The sequence below is a fragment of the Exserohilum turcica genome, assembly GCF_000359705.1.
Source record: "Exserohilum turcica Et28A unplaced genomic scaffold SETTUscaffold_19, whole genome shotgun sequence".
Lineage (NCBI taxonomy): Eukaryota > Fungi > Ascomycota > Dothideomycetes > Pleosporales > Pleosporaceae > Exserohilum > Exserohilum turcicum.
The window spans coordinates 595,396-617,874 of record NW_007360014.1 but is presented as its reverse complement, the minus strand read 5'-3'; the positions used below and the strand labels follow the sequence as shown (position 1 = coordinate 617,874).

At 52.7% G+C, this 22,479-nt stretch overlaps 11 protein-coding genes across 11 annotated transcripts; 6 read left to right on the top strand and 5 right to left on the bottom strand.

The window, feature by feature from the left end:
• The first annotated feature begins 1,088 nt into the window (after positions 1-1,088).
• On the top strand, positions 1,089-2,434 carry SETTUDRAFT_169063 (uncharacterized protein). Its single transcript, XM_008026665.1, has 3 exons — positions 1,089-1,750; positions 1,803-2,022; positions 2,077-2,434. Exons 1-3 carry the CDS (start codon positions 1,564-1,566, stop codon positions 2,111-2,113), a joined length of 444 nt encoding a protein of 147 aa, XP_008024856.1. The 5' UTR covers positions 1,089-1,563; the 3' UTR covers positions 2,114-2,434.
• A 551-nt stretch (positions 2,435-2,985) lies between these two features.
• On the bottom strand, positions 2,986-3,180 carry SETTUDRAFT_161174 (uncharacterized protein; the record flags this gene model as incomplete). The annotated part of the gene is made up of 1 exon (XM_008026664.1): positions 2,986-3,180. One exon carries the CDS (start codon positions 3,178-3,180, stop codon positions 2,986-2,988), a length of 195 nt encoding a protein of 64 aa, XP_008024855.1.
• Positions 3,181-3,678: 498 nt separating this feature from the next.
• SETTUDRAFT_109283 (uncharacterized protein) lies at positions 3,679-5,347 on the top strand (the record flags this gene model as incomplete). The annotated part of the gene is made up of 3 exons (XM_008026663.1): positions 3,679-4,019; positions 4,123-4,652; positions 4,719-5,347. The coding sequence occupies 3 exons, from the start codon at positions 3,679-3,681 to the stop codon at positions 5,345-5,347; spliced, it is 1,500 nt and encodes a 499-aa protein (XP_008024854.1).
• Positions 5,348-5,976: 629 nt separating this feature from the next.
• SETTUDRAFT_150713 (uncharacterized protein) lies at positions 5,977-7,020 on the bottom strand (the record flags this gene model as incomplete). Its single annotated transcript, XM_008026662.1, has 2 exons — positions 5,977-6,597; positions 6,646-7,020. 2 exons carry the CDS (start codon positions 7,018-7,020, stop codon positions 6,028-6,030), a joined length of 945 nt encoding a protein of 314 aa, XP_008024853.1. The 3' UTR covers positions 5,977-6,027.
• A 241-nt stretch (positions 7,021-7,261) lies between these two features.
• Positions 7,262-8,660, bottom strand: SETTUDRAFT_47351 (uncharacterized protein; the record flags this gene model as incomplete). The annotated part of the gene is made up of 6 exons (XM_008026555.1): positions 7,262-7,695; positions 7,791-7,853; positions 7,911-8,116; positions 8,173-8,334; positions 8,437-8,519; positions 8,574-8,660. The coding sequence occupies 6 exons, from the start codon at positions 8,658-8,660 to the stop codon at positions 7,262-7,264; spliced, it is 1,035 nt and encodes a 344-aa protein (XP_008024746.1).
• A 739-nt stretch (positions 8,661-9,399) lies between these two features.
• Positions 9,400-10,525, bottom strand: SETTUDRAFT_150710 (uncharacterized protein; the record flags this gene model as incomplete). The annotated part of the gene is made up of 1 exon (XM_008026661.1): positions 9,400-10,525. The coding sequence occupies exon 1, from the start codon at positions 10,498-10,500 to the stop codon at positions 9,400-9,402; it is 1,101 nt and encodes a 366-aa protein (XP_008024852.1). The 5' UTR covers positions 10,501-10,525.
• A 239-nt stretch (positions 10,526-10,764) lies between these two features.
• SETTUDRAFT_109480 (uncharacterized protein) lies at positions 10,765-12,429 on the top strand (the record flags this gene model as incomplete). The annotated part of the gene is made up of 3 exons (XM_008026660.1): positions 10,765-10,847; positions 10,904-10,955; positions 11,029-12,429. 3 exons carry the CDS (start codon positions 10,765-10,767, stop codon positions 12,427-12,429), a joined length of 1,536 nt encoding a protein of 511 aa, XP_008024851.1.
• A 2,757-nt stretch (positions 12,430-15,186) lies between these two features.
• On the top strand, positions 15,187-16,229 carry SETTUDRAFT_39423 (uncharacterized protein; the record flags this gene model as incomplete). Its single annotated transcript, XM_008026548.1, has 2 exons — positions 15,187-16,025; positions 16,103-16,229. 2 exons carry the CDS (start codon positions 15,187-15,189, stop codon positions 16,227-16,229), a joined length of 966 nt encoding a protein of 321 aa, XP_008024739.1.
• Positions 16,230-16,842: 613 nt separating this feature from the next.
• On the top strand, positions 16,843-18,394 carry SETTUDRAFT_109449 (glycosyltransferase family 58 protein; the record flags this gene model as incomplete). Its single annotated transcript, XM_008026659.1, has 4 exons — positions 16,843-16,966; positions 17,072-17,316; positions 17,413-17,691; positions 17,777-18,394. The coding sequence occupies 4 exons, from the start codon at positions 16,843-16,845 to the stop codon at positions 18,392-18,394; spliced, it is 1,266 nt and encodes a 421-aa protein (XP_008024850.1).
• Positions 18,395-18,414: 20 nt separating this feature from the next.
• SETTUDRAFT_39422 (uncharacterized protein) lies at positions 18,415-18,883 on the bottom strand (the record flags this gene model as incomplete). The annotated part of the gene is made up of 2 exons (XM_008026547.1): positions 18,415-18,514; positions 18,573-18,883. 2 exons carry the CDS (start codon positions 18,881-18,883, stop codon positions 18,415-18,417), a joined length of 411 nt encoding a protein of 136 aa, XP_008024738.1.
• A 241-nt stretch (positions 18,884-19,124) lies between these two features.
• SETTUDRAFT_169057 (uncharacterized protein) lies at positions 19,125-21,661 on the top strand. The gene is made up of 4 exons (XM_008026658.1): positions 19,125-19,887; positions 19,949-20,177; positions 20,224-20,716; positions 20,766-21,661. The coding sequence occupies exons 1-4, from the start codon at positions 19,521-19,523 to the stop codon at positions 21,177-21,179; spliced, it is 1,503 nt and encodes a 500-aa protein (XP_008024849.1). The 5' UTR covers positions 19,125-19,520; the 3' UTR covers positions 21,180-21,661.
• The last annotated feature ends 818 nt before the right edge of the window (positions 21,662-22,479 follow it).

Genomic DNA, 22,479 nt, shown 5'->3' with positions numbered 1-22,479 from the left:
TAAATGCCCGAATGTCATCCGGCATGGGTCATGCCTGTTGACCGTCCAACGTAACATTCCATGTGCGTGAGCCTGACCAAGCCAATTATGCGGCGGGACCTGGTTATGGCACGGACAAGAGTAGGCTGTATCTAGTATGTATACCTGGGTACTGTGTCCGACAGACTGGTCGTTTTCTGGTTACAAGGAGCCCTTGGTCGTGTTCTTGCATTAAGTTGCAAAAGTCGCACGACGGGAAAACAATCCCAGTCCACATGGACCGTGTGACGAAGCTCGTATACATAGTGTTTGTAGATGTGTCTATGGTAGCATTCGGGGGGCAGGTAGCGCTGATTTGGGCCTCGCACGGTGAAGCAGGGCGGTAAGCAGGGCAACGCATATCCTAGGCCATTTCCAGGAATTGATCTGTACCAGGAGAACTAAGCGGTCAGAACATGCAGCCGATGAGATGGGGGGACCACAGCGGTACGGACAAGCGCATTGCGAGCACGGAGAGAGTAGGCATAGCGTCCGGTTCGTCTTGGCAGGGAGATGAAGGCTGTATGTATGGATGGATGGATGACTGTATGGATGTAGTGCATGGGAAACTCTTAGCAGCTTCATTTCGAGGACGGCATTCCGGTTGTTCCGTGATGATCGCCATGGCGCTGGCCAGTCTACACATGCACGTATACTATGGGCAGTCAGTCAGTGACAAGGGCCAGCCGTCCGCACAGCCTCATGAGTGGCGTCGCCGTTGTCGTCGTCGTCGTCATTGTTGTTGTTGTTGTTGAGGACGCATGGGCCAGGCAGGGCCAGAAGAGTATGTATGGAGATGGGACTCTCTCGTATCCGGCTGGCGGGACAAGGACGAGAAGCCGACAAAGGCAAAGGCGTCGAGGCTGGAGGAGAAGATGGAGAGAGAGAGAGAGAGAGAGAGAGGCAGCCCCTTGGCGGGCTCGGGGGGCTCGCATCAGCCAATCAGCAGCGTGACCAGGTATGACGTTTAGCGCACAAGCTGAGCGCACCCTCGCAACGTCTTGTCTTCTTGTCGCAAGCCAAGGTTGCGCGCAACACCAACCCCCCATCCCTCTCTCTCCCCCCCAACGAGCCTCATTTGCTCATCTCATCTTCCATCCGCCGCCCCGTCCCCCCGGCTGCTGTGCAGACGTCGTCAAAGTGCGGTTCCCACACCTCGCCAGCCAATCCTCCGCCATGGACTTCTCCGACATCTTGTGAGTCCTCGTGGAGCTTGGGCGGCGTGCACACAGGCAGCTATGCAGCGCCGCCTCCTGCTCAACCACGCGTGCTCCCCCCCGACTCTGTCCATGCCGATGACTAATGTCTGTCCTGTCCAGTCGCATGGTGAATTTCGCCGTCGCCGTCTTTGTGGTCCTCGGCGGTATCGCCAAGCTGTTCCCGTTTTCGGATTTGTGAGTGTGCGCCCGCTGCACATGCCCTTCCCAACCCGCCGCATCGACCCCCTCTCCACCGTTCCTATCTATTCTTTGGCGCGGACACTGCTGCCGCGGAGCTACACGCGCCACACGGCAACGAGGGCGAGGGCACAGAGCAGAGGCGCCAATGGCTAGGCGTCGTCGCTGCCCACATGGCAGGCACCAGCCAGGTCCCAGAGATGGCGCTGCCGTGCTCTTCCAACCCGTCATTGCCCACGGATGCACCCTTTGGCTTCATGTAACCTCGTACCGCGCTAACCGTGGCCTCAGCTCCAACATCATCCTTGGCGTATACCTCATAATATTCGGCCTGGGTAAGAGTTGGGCCTGCTCGTGCCTGACGGACGCTGCTAACGGCTGCCACAGGAACGGCTCTCCTTGAGTTCCAGATCCCCCAGCAAGTGGCGCGCTATGCCTCTTTCATGTTCTCGTTCCTCGGCCGCGGCATCTTCTACATCTTCATTGGCTCTGTTATCGTAGGCGAGCGCTGGTTCCGCATTGTGCCCGGTACCATTGTCGGCATCATTGGTGTGGCCTATGCGGCTCTGGAGTTTGTTCCCTCCATCGAGCCCCCTGCCAACATGCGGTATGTCTGCAACAGGCCAGAACATTTGGGGCCTGCATAACTGACGACAAGCAGCGATGCGGATGCCGGTTGGGGCGCCGAACAAGTCTAAACCCACGACTGACAAAGAAGAGGATGGCGCTTGCAGAGTCGTCGTCAACATATTGGTCGCCAGGCCTCTGGGCCTCGGCGAGGAAAAGAGCATGGTTGCGTGTGGTTGATGCAATCAATAGGTGTTGTACATGTCTGGTTGGTGAAATGCAGGGTGCATGTAGAGGCGTCGTAAAGCTTGTGGGGGGAAGACTTGGGAAATGACCGAATTGTCGACGTCAGAATAAGCTTTTGCAGTCTTCACCCAGCGTGTGCGAGCAGAGGTAGGGTCTAGTTCTCACGTAGTTTATTTTGAATAGCAAAATGCTTATTTCAATAGTGCAGCTACCAAAGAGGGCTAGAGGCAGCATGTGCGTGCTTTGTAAGCCTTGTCAATCCAATGCGTGTATGGCGGATTGCCGACACTGGCAGCATCACTGGGCGGTATTCGAGACGTGCTCGGGCTCGATGGGGTGCGGGTGAATGGCGTTGTGGTTTGGGGCGTAGAGACCAGTTTTGGTAGCCGACGCCGCGTGTTCCCTCGTCGATTCGCGACCTGCCAGTCGATTGAGAAACACTTGGGCGAGTGGCAGGCAAGGCCGCGAGCAGTTGGGGCGTTCACGTAACGCTCGTGTGAAGATGCAAGCATGTCATTCTGGGGCGCGCTGATTGGATCCTTGGTGTGCATCAGTGGCGTGCGGAGAAGGTACCGTTATTGATCGCTAGCGGTAGGCGAAGCGGATCTTGATCCGCTGACAGCCCGTCCACGTCTGCTGTGTGTGTGTGCTGCCAGGGCGGTTTGTGGAGACGAAGCCGACTTTTCCCTTGCCCTCGGGGTGCCGCCACAGCAGATCCTTTGGCGCCAGGGATGGGGGGGTTGGCCTCTTTGCGCACTCATGCCGTGGACAGGGCCGCGGTGCGGTTGGCTCCGTCTGCGAACTGCTGCCGCCGCTGGTGCTGGTGCCCGTGGGGGCGCAGAGGCTGGCTCAGGGCGGCCGTCGTCGCGGCTGGCGTGTGTCGTTGCATGGCCGTCGACGCGGACGTGGACGTGGACGTGGACGTGGACGTGCTCGCAAAGGGGAGGGCCATGGCGTCAGTCGGCGGCTTATAATAGCAACGACGTGATTGGCCGCCCGCCCCCATTCACCGCCTGAGCACTCCAGCACCACCAGCGCCATGTCTCGCTGGAATATACAACGGCCGAGGCCCCGGGCCCCGACCACGCCTGCAAATGCTCCCTTGCCAGGCACTTGACTCTTGAACTTGGCCGTTGACCACCACCACCACCACCCCCAGTGTGCCACACCTGACAACCGTTGTGCACGAAGGCCCGAAGACCCGCATTTCGCCTCACCACACATACATTAGCGCCTGCTTCACGTGGCGTCTCGCTCGTGGGATATCAGATCAAACCTAGATCTGAAGCCCGATAGCTGGCCGCCTAAGCGACTACGCCGTCGTGGACAAAGCAGCCCGCCAACCCTACATACATACATACATACATACATACATACATCATCACTGCCGCCGTGACCATCGGCTCCAGCGGACTCGCCCCAACACGCACAACAACGCCGCCCTCGCCTCATGGCGCATCCCTCAGCAATTGGAGGCACCGCACTAGCTCCCACGCCCACCCATCCGCATCACTTGTCGCGGGAAACGAGCAGAGACGAATTGGACATGGCCGACAGTCTCCGCCTGCTCAACCAAGCCCACGAACACCAGAAACCGAGCGTCGAGACGCCTTCGCAGGAACCCCAGCCCATCCATGCCCCGGACGACCAAACATCAGAGATATACCACTCGCTCGAAGATGCCGTGCCCATCGCAGACGCTCCCCCCGCGCCTTCACCCTCGGCGTCTCTTCAGATGCCCAACATGGCCTACGAGCCTCCCAACGCACCCGTCACCGGCCAGGTCTGCAGGTATGTCATTTGCTTTTGTCTCAAGTCGTTCTGCCTGACTTGCCACCGCCTGTGCGACGACAGTGCGAAACACATGTGCGAGCAGAGCGCTAACCGTCCGAAGCAACTGTAAAACAACCCAGACGCCCCTCTGGCGCCGGTCGCCGACTGGAGAAACAGTGTGCAACGCGTGCGGTCTGTACATGAAGGCGCGGAATCAGTCACGGCCAGTGAACCTCAAGCGGAACACGCAGACCCAGCCGATGATGCCGGTCCAGCAAAGCCCGACTCCAGGACCCAGCGACGCCAATCGACCATCTCCTGGCAGCGTGGCTGCTTCGCCGCGCGTGGCAACCTATGTCGCTGCGGACCAGATGGCGGCCGGGACATGCCCAGGCGGAGGGAGGTGTAATGGTACCGGAGGTCAGCAAGGTTGCAGTGGCTGCCCAGCATTTAACAACCGCGTGTCAAAGACGGCCAAGTTTGCACTGGCCCAAGCAAACGCAGGCTCCGGCGACAACAGGAGTGGGAATGACGCCAATTCCCCCGCCTCAGCGTCGACAAGTGCCATCCCTGCGTGCCAAAATTGTGGAACAACAATCACGCCACTCTGGAGACGAGATGATGCTGGTCACATCATCTGTAATGCTTGTGGTGAGTCCGCATTGCCACGCAGCATGCATGCCTAGTCAACAATCGATGACTAATGCTTTCATACAGGACTCTACTACAAACTTCACGGCACTCACCGCCCCGTTGCAATGAAGAAGCAGGAGATTAAGCGCCGGAAACGTGTTGTGCCTGCCACCGACACCAGCTCGCAAGCTGCGTCTTCAGTCGCAAATTACTCGCCTCCACAAAGACCTTCTCAACCCCCTGCATTCGAGCACTCGGTTTCTCCAGACCCGTCGACTGCCCTCGAGTCTCGAGAAGAATACACACCGGAGCCACCAAGGGGGCCGCTTGCGGTTGACTTTACGCATTACTACAGTAATGCGACAGTAACGTCGAACCCAGTAGGCCTTGTAGCCAGCGGGCAGCCCGGCGCACCATCGCCCAGAAAACGAAGTCGCAGCGCAACGGTGGATCCCGAGGAACCGTCGAATCCACTGCCTCATCGTCCAAATGCCATATCGTCGATCCTAAACCCATCACAGACTGACACAGATTCTAATATCGACCCGTCGCTCTCTGTGCCCCTCCGCACAAGTGGAGGAACATCGCCCAATTCCACCCTATCACAAGAAGAGAAAGCAGCTAAAAGAGAAAGACTGCGAAGAGAAGCAGAAGCAATGAGGCTGGAACTGGAGCGGCGACAAAAGGAGTTGGACGAGTTGGAAAACGACTGAAACCGTCTAAATGCATCTTTGGATAAAATAATAAAAGATAAACAAACAGAAAACAAGCCAGCAAAGAACAAGTCTACATAAATCTATGGCAATTTCCCCTTTTTTTCGGGAAAAGGGTCAAACTGGAAAATTCGGTTAATTTTCCACGTGGCAACATATTGCTTACGAAGTTTTTTTGGTTTTACGGAACGACTGATTCAAGGTTTCGAATAAGCATTGTTAAGAAGATAATTTGACCTTGCTCGGAAGGATTATTTACACTGGAAGCTCACTAGTGCCACGAGAGGGCACTGCTCATGTTGAAGCGCTACCGATTTGCTTGTGCTTATGGTTCTGTCTTGACCGTTTTTTTTTCTTCTCTTCTTTGCTACTCTTAAGACTGCAGCGGCGTAGTTTGCCTGGTTTTGCATACGGAGAGAGTACACCATTGAGCTTGAAGTTGCAGCGTTCCTATCTACATAGGCTTGGTATTATGGTGTTTTGATTTTCAGGTTGAACATGGAAGAAGGTACATGCGCAGTACTTGGGCTGGATGCCTTTGCAATGGAACTCGCCAGTAAAGTTGACTAGCTACGAATGATTATCCTATGAATCATGACACAGACTCTCTCGCTAAGTACTCGACATTTCATGGATGCAAAATCGAAACCACCACCTCCCATCTCGCCTCAACTCTCTGTTTACTCAGCAATCCTACTCCTCTTCAATTGCGGGACTTGGAGATTCGGGTTCCGACTCATCTCGCCCGCCTCGCTCGCAAATGTCTTGTCCTCATCCCACCGAATCAGCCCACCCTTCTCCACCAACTTGATTGCTTGCCCTCTGTCCTCCATGCCCATCTGACACACATGCTTGTGCACCGCCCAGTCCCCCTTTTGACACGCATCCGAGCAATACGTTGCCGTTCCGCATCGCCCACAACGCTGCAACGCCAGCGCAGTGTCATTTTCAGCGCAGTTCTTCTTCCCGCACGCCGTGCACACACTCAGATCAAGCCCTTTGTACAGCCAGTGCGGCGACATGGGGATGCCGTCGCCCCAGACATCCATGGGCGCGTATTCGACCCAAAACCCATGTTTCATCTTCTTGCCCGTTTCCCACCTCCTCTCCCGTACACATTTGGCCATGAATTTCTGCGCTAGCGCCTCGATGATTGCAGGCGACGTGACGTCGCGCTCGCCAATCATGCTTTCCTTGGGATTTGGGATCCATGTTCCAGTCTTGTGCTTTGTGCTGTTACGTTGTTTTACCTTGTCGTCTTCTTCTTCTTCTTCTTCTTCTTCTTCTTCTGCTAAAACAATGTTATACGTCAACATCAACTTCCAGTTTTCGCCGCTGCTGTCCAGACTGCCAAACGTGATTTGGTTGCCTATACGCCCGATTTCAATCTTGGGGCCTGAGGGTGTTCCTGGCGCGATGCTTAGAGTCCATGTCATGGAGAACCAGGCGTCGAGGTCGAGAAACGCGGCGAGAGCGTTGGGGTGCCATTTGTAGAGGAGGGTTGCCAGGCCAATTGCAGGGGTGATGGTGTTGTCGCTGTTGTTTGTGCCACTTCCTTCTGGGGGGAGTGAGGATGTGTCGACGATGCTGAGCGGGGCGCCATTGAGAGTCAGGGGCGCGTCAGGGTAGTCTGGCAGGCGAAAGTCGGTTAGAGGAACGAGTTTGGTCGTCATTGTTGGGTTGGGTGATTCATGATGATAATTATCAAGTCACGAGCGAATTGGGACAGTCAAGGGCTTGTGAGTGGGGCGCCCTTTGTTGAATTTTCATTGGCTGCTGGGTGCAAACCCGAGCTTTCTTTTACCAACGTCGACCGCAGTACCATGTCACTTTACCACACTGAGCATTTGCAAGAGGCGAGACTGTGTTTGGCCATAACATGGCTACTGGCTGGTATTGATTTCTATCGCCCGCTCAATTGCCTCCATGTCCTTCCAGCGGGTGCGGCTTGGGTCCCTGTTGGTGAGGTACACTATCCAATGGACCTGCAAACTGCAAAAGTGCAATATCTGAGCTCGTCATGGTGTGCTTGTACTGGGCGCCCCCAAACTCGAACATCATATTCATGGGGAAGCCGATTTCGAACGGAACAGCCGAATCGATGTCGACAACCTCTTCATCGCTCAACTCGATCGCTAGCGCCTCGATATTGCCCTTGAGGTGTTCGACCTTGCGGCCACCAACAATCGGGTAGACGTAAGGATACTTGTGACGTACGTATGCAAGCGCGATGCTTGTAATCTGCGTATTCTTCTGCTTTGCAATTGCTTCAAGCTTCTTCGAAATGGCAATGTGCTTTTCCGAAGCAGGACCAAAGTTGCGGCCTTGTTCGTTGCTCTTGCGCTTCTCTTCCGTGGTAAAGTTTCCGCCCCCAAGGCGCCCCATGGGCAGAGTGCCATGCCCTCATCGCGCGCCATGGGAATGATGTCGCGCTCAAAGTCACGGTCAGCTGCAGACCAGCGGCCCTGATAGACGCTGAATCCGCGCAGGCCATGGTTTCGGGCATCTGGAATCATGTTAGTCAACATTGTCTGTGTTATTCGGACGGGCAATCTCGACTGACATTCATTGGCCTTACTGACAACCCATGCGGGTGTGTCACTGACACCAAGGTACAACACCTTTCCGCTGTTCACCAGCGCATTGAGAGACTGCATAACCTCTGGGATGCTCGTAGTATAATCCCACCAGTGCACGTACAACAGGTCAATGTAGTCGGTCTGAAGCTTCTTCAAAGACGCCTCGAGCGATACACGGAGCGACTTGGTGCTGTAGAGCTAATGTCAGTACATGTCTCTCGTATCTCCTCCAAATTCAAGCTTTACCTGTTTCCGCCATAGTTGATCTTTTGTCGTGGCGGCGCATTGGTTGGGTCGGGGAAACATGTCGTGTATTTTGTAGCCACGATCATCTGGTCCCGAACACCACGCTCCTTCATCCACTCACCAATCCATTTCTCGGATTCTTCGAATTGGTAGTTGTTTGCACTAAGTACACGTCAGCTCAAGAAACCACCATTGAGGCGGCCAGGCGGCCACACTCGGAAATCGTCTCCCAACATGTGCGGGGTAAGACAAGCATCAACTTACGTGTCGATAAAATTACCGCCTTGGTCATGGAACAAGTCCAAAATCTCGAATACCGTCTTCTTGTCACATTTGCCCATCATGTCCTGCTACGCATCGCCAAAGTTCATGGCTCCCAAGCAAAGCGGGGAGACACGGACGCCAGCAGTGGGCGCCATGACACGGTGGAAATCCAGCAAGGAGGCAGCCTTTGGCTTGAAGCCGAATGGAGGAGTTGGTTTAGACATTGCAGCAATAAAATGACAATTGCAGTGGAATGTGTATAGAGTAGAAGCTGTGTTTGTGTTGATTGAAGCTATTGTCCGATGGATCTAGTGGGCAACAAACCCTTCTTATAGCAAGATGTTTGTGGGCACATGACGTATGCATCTGGAGTACCGTGGAGACCATAGCGGACCCCGTTCCCGTTCAGAGTTGTCCGAAGAATATCGGAAACGGTTGTTGTTGCATGGCGTTAAGGTCTTGACATGGGGACATTGTGTCATGTCATACTTACTTAACCCCGCTAAGCTCCGAGCGTGCGGCGCTTGTTTTCCCAGAGCGGGCTTAACGCTTCCAGGAGACATGGGGCAATGCAGATTGAGCAAGCTGGGACCTGTGCATATAATTGGCCAAACTGTTCATCCAAACAGGTAGAGCCAGCAGTGTGCAGTACGCCCTACCTGAAAATCAGAGCGACTGCACGCAGCTCCGCGATATAGCTCGAGAACCCACATCACAGAAGACTTGAGAAACTTGCCCCATACAATCCTTTTGGCAACAAGACCGTCTGCATTTGCTAGCACCCATTCACCAGAATAATGCAGACTCGTGAACTGGGAGGGAGCACTGCTTTGAAATCGACTATACAGGGTGCAGATAATGACAACACGAGTAAACTTTTCAGGGTATCCGTCATGCAAAACTCCGGGTAAATGCACAATATTGAACGCGAGCCCAGAGGCCGAAACGCATTATCCAAACCGACTAGTGCTTCTTCTTCTTCTTCTTTTTCTTCTTCTTGTTCTTGTTCTTCGTCTTGGCTTCGTCGTCACCGCCAATGTCGGCCTCTCCTGCCGGAGCCTCGAGACGCACGTTTCCGTATTTTTGCCGTATCTCCTGCTCAAAGCTGTGCTTTTCCAGCCTGAACAAGGCCATGGTTGCCCTAGCATCTTCCACGGAGCTATGTGCACCGACTTGTATTTCCACGCCAAGCAGCTTCTCTGCCAACAGCTTCAGCCCTGGCGTGCGCCCTGGTATTGATGCCAATTCCCGGAATTTGGAGAACTTGGACGTATCGCGGATCAAGCGCTTGTCGTGCTTCAGGATGAGCACGTCGAGATCGTTTTTGACAGCGTGTCCAACCAGTATGCGCCCTTGGAGCAGTATCTTAAGGTCGTTGCGCACTTCGTCAAAGGGCCGCGCGACGTCTTTTCGCATGTGCTTGGGTTCAATGCCGGAGACGGCAGTTCGGTAGTCGGTGATCTCAATGTGTCTAGGGACTTGAACGTAGGAATCGTAGATTTGGTGCCCATGATAGTTGACCAGAGATACCCGCGCCAGGGCCGAGTCGCGGTTGGGCTCTGGTCCCACGCCAACCATTTCGCAATCCAATGCGACGTATTTCCCCGGCAGCGCTACCTCGGACACGCCTTCGTTTTCGACATCGGGGAAATCGGGATGGGGCTCGAGGATGGAGACGGCGGCGGCAGCGTCCTTGGAGTCGCTGAGCAGGGGCGCCTTCTTAAGCGAGGGCATCGACGTGCTCTTGGAGAGCGTCTTGGTGTTGTGTTGCTTGACTGAAGCGCCAACCGAGGCTGGCTCCTCCATCCTTTGTCGCTTTCTCGCGGGCAGAGACTTGGGCAGTGTGTTGTTCTCTGGGCCATTCACAGCCTTGGCAGAGCTATCTCCCTGCTTCCCAGGGGCTTGCTGAGACCTCTTGCGCTTGAGCGAGGCGTGCTTGTGCTCGTCCGGCTTCTTGTCCTTTGATGATGATGATGATGATGATGCGGCTGGCGCTGAAGACTTGAGTCGCTGTTGCAGGATCTTCCAGTTACTGGAGAGGCTGCCGAGGTCGACTGGAGCCATGCCGGAGTCATATGCTGAGCATAGTGGTGTGTTGGGAGTGCTTGTCGGGACGAGAATCTTGGTGCTTCTTTCTGCGCAGCAAAAGTTCAGATGGACGCTAGCACATTCCAGATGTCGGCGGAAGCGCAGCCCAAGCGCCGACCACCGCCCGCCCGCCCGCAACAGCGCGCCGCAGACCTGCGGCATCGCCAACTTCATCGCGACATTAATCCTCCCAACGCCGTCTGCAATCTCCCAGGATCGAGAGCCAGGTAGCGCATCAGCATGGCGCCCCGGGAAAATTCCCACGAGCCGTCAGGCACCCCCGCGCCGGTGGAAACGGGCTTTGCCACCCTTGCGCAGCTGAGGTACGTACACCACCATGCGCAGACGCTCGAGATGCATACTGATGCGTGGCGTGCAGAGTCGGCGTCAAGGCCTGGGTCGAAAAGGTACGTGGAACAGCGCGCAGCTCTGTCCTGCGTGACGCGAATCCTGGGCTGCCCCAACATCGCAGTCATCCCCAACTAACACGCACCCCCCCTGCAGGATGGCGAGAAACGCAAAGCAGAAATTCTCTCCATACAGACACGCCAGGGCCGTCCCAAGTTCTATGTGCATTACGAAGAATTCAACAAGCGTCTGGACGAATGGATCGAGGCAGAGCGCATCGATCTGTCTCGAGAAGTCGAATGGCCTGCCCCCGAGAAAGCCGACAAAAAGAAGGGCACCGCCGCTAAGAACGAGAAGGCGCCCTCAAAGTCTGACCAAAAGAACCTCAAGCGCTCACGCAGCAAGCTGGACCGTGAAATTTCCGGGACCCCAGAATCAACCTCTAGCAACTTGCCCGGCAAGGCTCCAAGGCCGTCCAAGGCAGGCGGCAAGGAAAACCAAGAAGTGCTCGTCACCAGCGAAGTCACAGATGGCACCCCAAAGCCCGAGGACGACGAGATGGACCTGGTGGACGTGCAAGACGCTGCCGCTGCCGCCAAAGCCATGCCTCCCCAGGACTTTTCGAGAGAGGACGAGATTGAAAAGCTGCGCACATCTGGATCCATGACCCAGAACCAGACTGAGATTTCACGAGTGCGAAACTTGGAGAAGATTCAGATGGGAAGATACGAGGTCGAACCTTGGTATTTCTCACCATACCCCATCGACTTTGTAGACTCCGATGTCGTCTACATCTGCGAGTTTTGCCTGTCCTACTTTGGTGAAGTCACGCAGTTTGAGCGCCACCGCACAAAGTGTAACCTGCTCCACCCACCAGGCAACGAGATATACCGCGACGACTACGTATCCTTTTTTGAGATTGACGGGCGGCGACAGCGAACCTGGTGTCGCAACCTCTGCTTACTTTCCAAATTGTTTCTCGACCATAAGACGCTCTACTATGACGTTGATCCCTTTCTCTTCTACTGCATGTGCACGCGCGATGAACACGGCTGCCACTTTGTGGGCTATTTCTCCAAAGAAAAAGAGTCGGCGGAAGGCTACAACGTCGCCTGTATTCTGACGTTACCCCAGTACCAAAGAAAGGGATTTGGTAAGCTGCTCATCGATTTCTCGTACCTTTTGTCCAAGCGCGAGGGCAAGCTCGGGTCACCGGAAAAGCCTCTGTCTGATCTGGGTCTTCTCGGTTACCGTGCATACTGGCAAGAGATTCTTGTCGATATCCTTATGGAGCCTGGTCGTGCAGAGGCAAACATTGAGGATCTAGGCGCTGCAACAGCAATGACGACCAACGACGTCCTTCACACTCTGCAGAACCTCAATATGCTGCGGTACAGCAAGAACCAACACGTCATCGTCCTTACAGATGCAGTCATTGCACAACGGGAGCGGCAAAAGGCGAAGGAGAAGCTAAAGGGAAAGAGGAGCATTGACCCTGATCGTTTGATCTGGAAGCCGCCTGTCTTTTCAGCAGCGAGTCGGACATGGAATTGGTAGAGGATTTTTCTGTTCGTTATTTTTGTGTTATTCTTAGCGATTTGCCGTTTCACTACATATGTCATATCAAATCATAGCGTGGAAGTCTCAGTATTATGTAGTTCAGATCAGTATACCCAATCTATTAGCATGCCGCTCATCACTCTCTTTGCTGTCTGTGTCCGTCAACCCGATTTTATCGGATTTGTCTTTCAATATGTTTAATCATTGTTAACGCGAATAGAAGACGGTCTCTCTCACGGATGATATATGGACAAATATTAGAAGCCAGTGCAACCTATCAGGTTCACACATAGGTTTTCCATTTATATTGGGCCTTCTCATATAGAATCAGCCGGCCTAGTTGGGTTGATTTAACATGTTGTGCGACTGCCAAGGTGAGGCCACGTTCTTACACCTCGTGCTTAGCAGTTTGATTTATTGTCTGGTCATCGAAGTCTGCCCTTTAATCATTCGCCTTCCTCCACACCTCCACTTCTCACTCCTGCTTTTACAACAATCAACATTATTATAACTAGTAATTTTGGTATCATTCATCCCTAGGGAGGGGGGGGGATTTTTAGTATTTCACTTGAAGATAAGGTTGAGACAATAACTCCGTAGATACGCATCTTTGATACAGGTACTTTTTGAATTACCTGGTATTCATGTTCTAGATGAGTACCTTGGAGGAATCAACAGATACTAAAAACCTGTGCAAAATATACAATGTTATGATAACACAACTAGAGTCCAAGCGATGTGTTTCAGAATCATAAAAGACACGAAACTCACCAACTGACATTCAAAACATGTGAGCTATTTGATTGGCAAACCCTTGAAACCACATATGTTGTGCAATTTCTCAACGATAGAGCGGTTCTATGAGTTTAGAAAGTCCAAACATAGTGATACATACAGTGAGAAGAGTTGATTCTAATCATGAAGTATTGCACTAATGTCTACAGATTTGAAAACAGTCATTATCTAGCTCTGTGTATCGAGCGGATAAGGATTCCAAAGAAAACTCATAGACACCCTTTTACATATGATACATGGCCCAGTTCTTGCTGTAACACACATATAGTTTTCTACCAAAGTTTGAGAATATATTGCATTTAATATCGCAACTAGTACGGTTGAATATGGATAAAGTAATTCCAAGAAGCCCCGGTTACCTTTTACTCTCATTGCTATCGAATCGTTTATGAATACTGCTAGGCCAGCAGTAACACTTTGAAGGGCTGTATTCGTAAGTTCTCTCCTGACCCTTCGCTGAATTGCATATTACTGTTAAGAGATTGATCTCACTTCGGCCCATAGCAAGACAAGTTGTGGCCATTTCTCATTCTACGCATCTACATCCCGTTTAGCCAGCGCCTTTGACATCAGAACTTTACACAAACTGACATCAAACCGAGGTGACTGTTTACCATTAACACACGGTTCTCATCACCCCGCAACAAAGTGCACATCCTAACGCAACATGTGCATGCCCAACTTACTCGTTTAGGAAAATGCACCATGATACAACCTCCTCCCTGCCACGTATACCATCAAACCATGGCCAGCACCGCAACTAGGTGTAGCATGAGCCTTCTCAACAACAATGACAACCATCACGTATGACGTCAAAGCCAAATCTCCGCTCCACGTAGTCCTCCAACTTGGCAGTCAGACTGCAACAAAAGAAACAAATCGCAAGAATCTTGCAAGGAAAGTAGATAGTTCATGTCAAAGCATTCGGAAAAAGTGTCCAGCCAGCACATCTTGTCACCGCTTCCACTGATGCTGTATGTTTTTACAGCGGATAAACATGTTCCAACCCGAGAGGGGAAACCAAGTGCGTTGTCCGGAATGAGAGAAGGATCGTCATTTTGTTATGTAATTTCCGATCGGAGTTGTTTCTTTTTTCTTCTGCCTTGCGCTCGGTGGAAGTAAGTTTATTGGGTCATGCGCTTTGACCTCATGGTTGTATAACCAAGGTGTGTACCAATGTTCCTCCCAAAAGCTTGATCACTCCAATTGAATGCGCGCCAGTATGATATTTGTAGAGGACATGTCAAACCTGGCTTTTCAAGGCACTACTGTGATATTCGTGATGTATATGGGTTCACGTTATGCCAGAGAGGAGACTCGTCAAGGCTCGTCGTGCAAGATGATTGCAAAGGAGAACAAGAAATCACTGAGAGCAGCTCGTAGCACTTCGGGTACAGCAAGCGCATGGATGACTACCCCAGGTTCCTTTTTAGCTAACCGTGATGCCCGGCGTCTTGGAAGTCTACTCTTAAGCCAATTAAGCTCTTTGGGGACGTTGCTAGGCAATGCAGGCTAGCACGGAGATGGTCAAGTGAGGAACACCGGTTCGGTATTTCTTTTGTCGGAATTATGACGAAGCACATTTCTTTTGATTCCCAGGTGCCAGTACCGCTTCTCATTCTGCTTTAGGTAGTGATCGTGCCGTTGTGGGAAACTCTATCCTGCAGGTATTGCTTCTTCTCTCGTTGTGCTCGGTGGAATCCAATAGTGGTGGGTGTTCGACACTGCGTTACCAAAGGAACCAGTGCAAGTTGACGCAGCCATGGTGCAAATACTGTGAATTCGGCGTTGACGTGGCTGCGTGCATCGACTGAGGGAATAGATATATAAAGAGGCAGCATGTCCATTCCAGTGCTCATCATCAAACATCAGCATCTTCTTCCAACATCTAATTCATTAATCAGTCAATCGTTTCTCAACTCACTCGTTTCACCAACGATCATCTCAACACCAGTCAAAATGCGTTTCACTACCATCACCTCTCTTCTCGTTGCTACCGGTGGCATTGCTGCTGCCGCGCCCCTTGAGTCGGGCATTCTTACTGGTGGTCTTCCCGCACCCGTCAAGGCCCGTGACGACGCTCTCACTGGTGGCAGTATTGGGGGCCTTGTCGACCGCGATGATGCCCTTACCGGTGCTGTTGCTACAGGCGGTGCCTTCAAGGCCCGTGACGATGCTCTTACTGGCGCTGTTGCCACCGGCGGTATTCGCAAGGCCCGCGGCGCCGGGGTTAGCCTTGAGATTCTTCGCAGAGAAGACGATTCACTTGAGTCAGGCGCTCTTACTGGCGCTGTTGCTACCGGGGGTGCCTTCAAGGCCCGTGATGATGCGCTCACTGGCGGTAGTGATGCAGGCATTGTTGCCCGTGACGACGCTCTCACTGGCGCTGTTGCTACAGGCGGTGCCTTCAAAGCCCGTGATGATGCTCTCACTGGCGGTATTCTTCAAATCCTTCGCAGAGAAGATGATTCACTCGAGTCGGGCGCTCTCACTGGCGCTATTGCTACCGGAGGTGCCTTCAAGGCCCGTGACGACTCCTCCTGCGCCGTCGCCACAGTAGGAGACTACACATGGAAGATCACCAAATTCATTGGACGCAAGCCCCAAGGCACCTTCTACAACTACATTGCCTTCAATGTTCAGTCTACCAACCCGGGATCTTCTCTTGATTTCCGCTGCTCGGTCACTCAGACTCAGCTTCCGGACTCCAAGTTCATTACTTGTGATGGCAGCAACACCTTCCAGTTTTCATTCCAGAATGAATACAACGGCTTGATGCTCAAGTACGGAGATGCACCGTGAGTCTATTCCAATCTTCTGTTCCGGGTATCGTCCTGTTTTCAAGGCAGGGTTATGCTAACAATCCTCTCCACAGTAACGCAATGGCTGGAACGACTACCGTTCCCGTTGTTTGCCGTGCAGGCGGCAATGGTGCTCAAGATCTTGTCTGTGAAGGTGTCCAAGATACCTACATGACGCTTGTGAAGTCTCCCTTCCAGTAGAACTAAAGGACACCATATATGGCTTTTCAGGCTCCTTGGTTATCAAGAGAGAGAATTGGTACAATAAGAGCAGTTTCTAAGTGCGAGGATAATGATATCTAATGATGAGGCTGTATGACTAGCAGGAAGGGGTAAAAATAGAGGAGGAATTGGTAACTGTACGTAGATAATTAGCCTAGTTACATGGTAAATGAATGAATGGATATCTAATGACCACAAAATTCTTAATTGGCTCTTATCCGGTACTGCCTTGGTAATGATGCAATGGTGTCGTTGATTCGGGATGAGATGAAAGAAGAACCAACGTTTCTACTTAGTCTTCACGTGCAACAGCCCCAACTCTCGCCCTAAACGTCGCCCAACACCAAAATAGCGGCACCACTACATACGCACCACCGTATGTACATCCTGCAGCTACCAAACCCTGACGTGATGTCGTACAACAAGGTTGCTGCTTGAAACACATTTCGCGACGAAAGACGCAAGCTTGAAACTCCAACGACCTCCTTTGCCACGTGACACGCGACGCGGCGCGTTCCTATATCATTAACGGCAACCCCCCTTGCTTCGACAATCCAAGAAGAACAAAAAGTTCCAACAACACAACCAAAACATGGCGTCGCTGCTTGCCGGAGCGAAAGATTTGGCCTACAATCCAGATCACACACGATGGATGATACCGCTGTTACTCGTCGCCGACGCCGCGTTGAGCGGCGTGATTATTGAGAAAATTCCATGTTCGTCTTCACGTCCTCTCTCTCTCTCTTTCTCGCGTTACCACGTGGCCTTGACCCGCCAACATTTTCCATCGACAACCACTAACGAAGAACTATGAGGAGCAGATACAGAGATAGACTGGTCGACATATATGGAGCAAATCTCCATCTACCTCAAGGGCCAGCGCGACTACAAGCTTATTTCCGGGTCGACAGGCCCGCTTGTGTATCCCGGCGCTCATGTATGGATTTACAAGCAGCTGTACAAGTGGACCGATGAAGGGAGAAACATTCCGCGTGCGCAGTACATTTTTGCCGTTGTCTATCTGTTGACGCTCGGTGTTGTGTTTCAATGCTACCGGAGAGCTAGGGTGAGTATTTATTTTTCGTCTATTCTTGAGTTTGGATTGCCCGGAGTGCGCGGCTAGGAAAGAAGATGCTCATGCAGTGCTAACGCTGATGATTAGGTACCACCATACATCTTTCCACTATTGATCTTGTCCAAGCGGCTGCATAGCATCTTCATGCTACGCTGTTTCAACGACTGCTTTGCTGTTTTGTTCTTCTGGCTGGCCATGTATTGCTACCAACGCGATCAATGGCATCTGGGAAGTGCGCTCTACACGACAGGACTGAACGTCAAAATGAGCCTGCTTCTGCCATTGCCGGCAATGGGAGTTGTCATGGTGATGAAGCTGGGCGGACGAGAGGCGCTGACGCAAGCTATGATCATTGTTCAGGTCTCGGTACGTATACATTGTATTCTTCGCACACGTCTATTACTCAAGATCTGGAACGGACAATGCAACCTTGATGCTGATTGTTCTACAGCTTTTATACGGCTATCCCTTCAGAAAACAGGCACCCAGTTACTTTGCTCGCGCGTTTGAATTCAGCCGGGCCTTCCTCTACAAATGGACGGTAAACTGGCGCTTCGTTCCGGAAGAGACTTTTCTTTCTCGACGTTTTGCCCTCGGTCTGCTCGCCCTGCACGCTGCCCTTTTGCTCTGGTATGCACGCACCCGCTGGATCAAGCCATCTAAACGCAATGCCCGGGAATTCCTCAAGCTCTGCATCCCAGCCATCGAGCCCAGAGACCAGGACATCATGTCCAGCAAAATCACGCCAGACTTCATCATGACCACCCTTCTGACCTGCATGGCGATTGGCATGCTGTGCGCAAGGAGCCTGCACTACCAGTTCTACGCCTACATTGCATGGACCACGCCCTTTTTGCTGTGGAAAGCAGGATTCAATCCAGTCATTGTGTATGCGCTATGGGGGGCTCAGGAGTGGGCGTGGAACGTGTATCCGAGCACTCCGGCAAGCTCGGGGACGGTAGTGGGAGTTTTGGCGGTGGCGCTCATGGGCGTATGGTGGGGGACGAGGAACGAGTACGTGGGTGTGACCAAGGGCGTCATTGAGGACGACCACCCACACAAGGAATGATGCGGGCTTCGACTGAAGCCTCACTCCTCGTCCGAGTCTGAGGGCGGCATCTTGCCGACGACGGACTCTTCCTCGTCGCTATCCTCGGCGTATGTGGATTTCTTGGCGAATTCCTTTGGCCTGTAACAGCACATCAGCATCGTGTACACATAGTAGCCTATGATACCCATTTCCATACCAGTAGCTCATCTTCCTCCACGCCTTCTCGTCCCTCACCACGTTTACAATCTCCCCGTCCAGCTTGTTGTCGCGGTCGGCCAGGGCAGACGTATCTATGACAACATAGCTGCCCCTTTTGATCCACACCGTGGAGCGGAATTTGGCCTCGAGCTCGGCGAGGACAGCCTTTCCGTCGCGGAGCTCGGCAGAGTAGAGGTTCTTTCCTTCGGCCTTTGTGATGCGCGCGAGGAAGTGGTTGGGCGGGAGCTCATCGGGCGGCGTAATGGTGCTGTCGATGGTGGCGAGAACGCTGCGCTTTGGTCGCGGCATCTTGAAGAATGCGGTGGCTCTGCGTGTAGGCGCAGGCGGGGTATTATTGCACAGAGAGGGCCGATGGTTCTGGTGGCTTTCTTTTTGGTGGAGCGAGGGGCCGATGGGCCGAATTTGGCGACGCGAGGAAAAAATGGCCGATGTCGCGCGCGGCAACTTGGCCCGCTGTCACGTGCAAATCTCGCACTTTTGCGCTGCAAGAGGAAAGCAGTCCTTCCACTTCCTGCACGCACACGCCCTGCTCGAGATCTATCTTTCTTACTCCCCCACTTCGCGGATACGTTACTCGATTCGAAAGGGATCAGCAATGGCTACACAACGGTTCAACGCGTCTGATAGCTGCACCTGATAGGGCCGTCGTCGGGTCCGGCGGCCGTTGATTCGGTACTGAGGATGCTCACTCTATGCAGAACACATCAGCAGTGCTGCTCATTGCTCGGCGTTTGGCCGCCAGCATTTGTTGAAGAACTGTGTCTTCGCCTTCTCCCGTTTGGGCTTGGCCAGTCTACTTGCTATGACTCCACTGTTACTGGAATACCGTTGAGCTTTGAGCAACTTTTGCATCTCACTCCTCTCGCATATTTGTCCTTCACTCCAGGCTACCAGGGAACTGGGGCAGCTCAAAACAGTCACCACCATGTCGGCGACATTCCACAGCCTCTTCGATATCCAACCTGCCTCCCAAATTACCAATCCAGAGCCTACTCACCAGAAGAAACCCGACATTACACTCCACAATATCGGCGTTTTACCAGACATTGAGCTCGAGCACTTTGGCTTGAGCGGGAAGCACACTGACCGCCAGTCCTCTCCTGCAGAGTCATCGCCTCGCAAAGGGAACCAGACTCCGAAAACGCCCACTGAACTGGAAAATAGTCGGCCTGCAACACCCACCCATGACGACGCCTTTGTTCGAGAGCGCACATGGAATGATGAACCCATGACTCGGTGGCGGATCTTATGCTGTTGCTTAATCTACTTTTCCAATGGCATGAATGACGCAGGTGCGTACAAAACTGACTACCAAAATGCGTTTGATGCCATCTGAGTGCTAACATGAACCAGTCGTTGGCGCACTGATTCCCTACATGGAGTCCTACTACCGCATCTCGTACTCGATCATGTCTCTGGTCTTTGTTGGCAATGCCGCTGGTTTCATTGCAGCTGCTTTCTTCACAAACACAATCTTGGGCAAGTTAGGCAGAGCAAAGACTTTGGTTGTCGCCGAGGCGATACAGTTCTCAGCGTACATTGTTCTTGTTTGCACGCCTCCCTATCCCCTCGTCATCGTATCGTATGTACTCAACCTCATGTTGCCAATGCTAAGCTAATATGTATAGCTTTTATATACTGGGATTGGGTGCGGCGGTCAATCTGGCACTAAACAACGTCTACTGCGCGCACACACATCCTCCAAGCGTCATCCTAGGCCTTGCACACGGTAGTTACGGTGTAGGTGGTATTATTGCTCCCATCATAGGAACAGCTATTGCCTCTCGGGGAATCATCTGGTCACGTTTCTACTTCCTCTGTGTCGGGCTGCGAATCTGCTGCATGGCTTTTGCCGCTTGGTCCTTCTGGTTCTTCAAAGAAGATACCGAAGCCGGTTTCCTCGACACCACAACCAGCAGGCAGACAGCCACCGAGGACACGACATCGAAGCTCAGGAATCTTAAGCAGGCTTTGAAGAACAAGGTCACGATACTTGGTGCCTTGTTCATCTTTGCGTACCAGGGTGCTGAAGTCAGTATTTCTGGCTGGTTCATCTCGTATCTGATCAAGTATCGAAACGGTGACCCTGCCACAGCCGGTTACGTGACGGCTGGATTCTGGGTGCGTGTCTCTAAATATCTTTACATCTTCTCTACTAACCATAGTACAGAGTGGCATCACAGTCGGACGCTTCGTTCTAACACACGCAGCGCCAAAGATTGGTGAGAAGAACTATGTCATCATCCTTACGCTTTGCAGTACCTGCCTCCAGCTTTTGGCCTGGTTGACTCCAAATTTGATTGGAAATGCGGTTGCTGTGTGTCTTCTAGGTCTAGTGCTCGGACCCGTCTATCCATGCGCGCAAACTATCTTCTCGCGCCTAATGCCTCGCCATGTCCAGACGACGGCGATCGGATTCATTGCTGGAGCAGGCAGCTCTGGTGGCGCGGTGGCTCCTTTCACCACTGGTATCCTTGCACAGGCCGCAGGCACTTGGGTTCTGCATCCCGTCTGCCTTGGTATGTACGGTGTAATGATGGCTTGCTGGATCGCCTTGCCCAGGGTGCGCAAGCGAACGGAGTAGAGCAAGTCTGCGGAAGGTCGGTGACAGAACGTCACAACGACATGGTATCGTGATGCAAGACATGCAAACGCTTAGCGGTGCTTATCGCCACAGACAACGAAAAGCTGTGATCCAGCCAAATGCGATGTAGGTGTATGATGACATGGTGTAGATATCAGTCACCATGACATCATCCTCCAGCACGCTCGGAATCCGTGGAATGCGTTACTACAAGAGCACGCACAACAGCCAACATATATCAACACCTAGAGTCAAGTTAAATTTGTATCTCAATCATCTCAGAATTTCTCTCAAGTTTTCCTCCATTCCCTCTGCTTTGATCTTGCACATCTTTCCAATCCACGAGAAACAAGGAAATCTGCAGCCATGTCAGCAGCAACACAAACAATCCAAATGCTCAGCATATCCACGGCATTCATAGCCTCAGGCGGCATAGCAGCCTTCTCCCTCTTCGACATCCCCATGTTGAAATCGCAGCCGGCTTCGCGCTCCCTCCCCATGGTCCGCTGGCTCTTCTCACGAGGCTCGCACGTCTTCCCCACCGCGGGCTTTCTCTCGTGCTCCAGCTTCCTCTACCTCGCATACGACTCTCTCCCTGCTAACGCAACATCCTCGGTATCCAGCCTACTCCGCGGCCTTACAAGCGGGAAAACGGCGTACTTTGCGTGTGCCGCCATGCTCTGCATCAGCATAGCGCCGTTTACGGGTCTCGCCATGGTCCCCACCAACTTCACGCTGATACGCAAAAACGAGGAGCTGGGCGGCGCCCGCAGCGCAGCTTCTGCAGCGTACCGTGAAAAGACGGGCGCTGAGTCGCGCACGGCAGACGACTCGGTCAACAACAAGAACGACATCAGTCAATGGCAGGACCTGAGCACGCCCCAGGAAGAAACGAAACGCGATAGCAGTGAAAAGGAGGACAAGCAGGTCGTCGAGTTGCTGGACAAGTTTGCACAGCTGAATATGGTGCGCGCGCTGGCTATAGGCGCTGGCGGTCTAGTAGGATTGATGGGGGCGCTCGCGTAGCCTACAGACATAGATACATGCGTACGTACTATACCTCGATAGCCGGTCTAGGTCGGACATGTAGACTGACAGCCTCAGCTATGTACACGGCTAGTCAGTCGCTCATGCAAGCCATAGTGCCAATCTTATCATCCTCTTTTGTGGCGGAAACCTTAATCCTCTCTCCGCTTCTTTCTTTTTCTCCCGCCAACCACCCATTCCATGTACTGTACTGGTATGTACTAACACCTACAATTCTCATCTGTATTACAACATGGTGGTAAAACAGCGTATC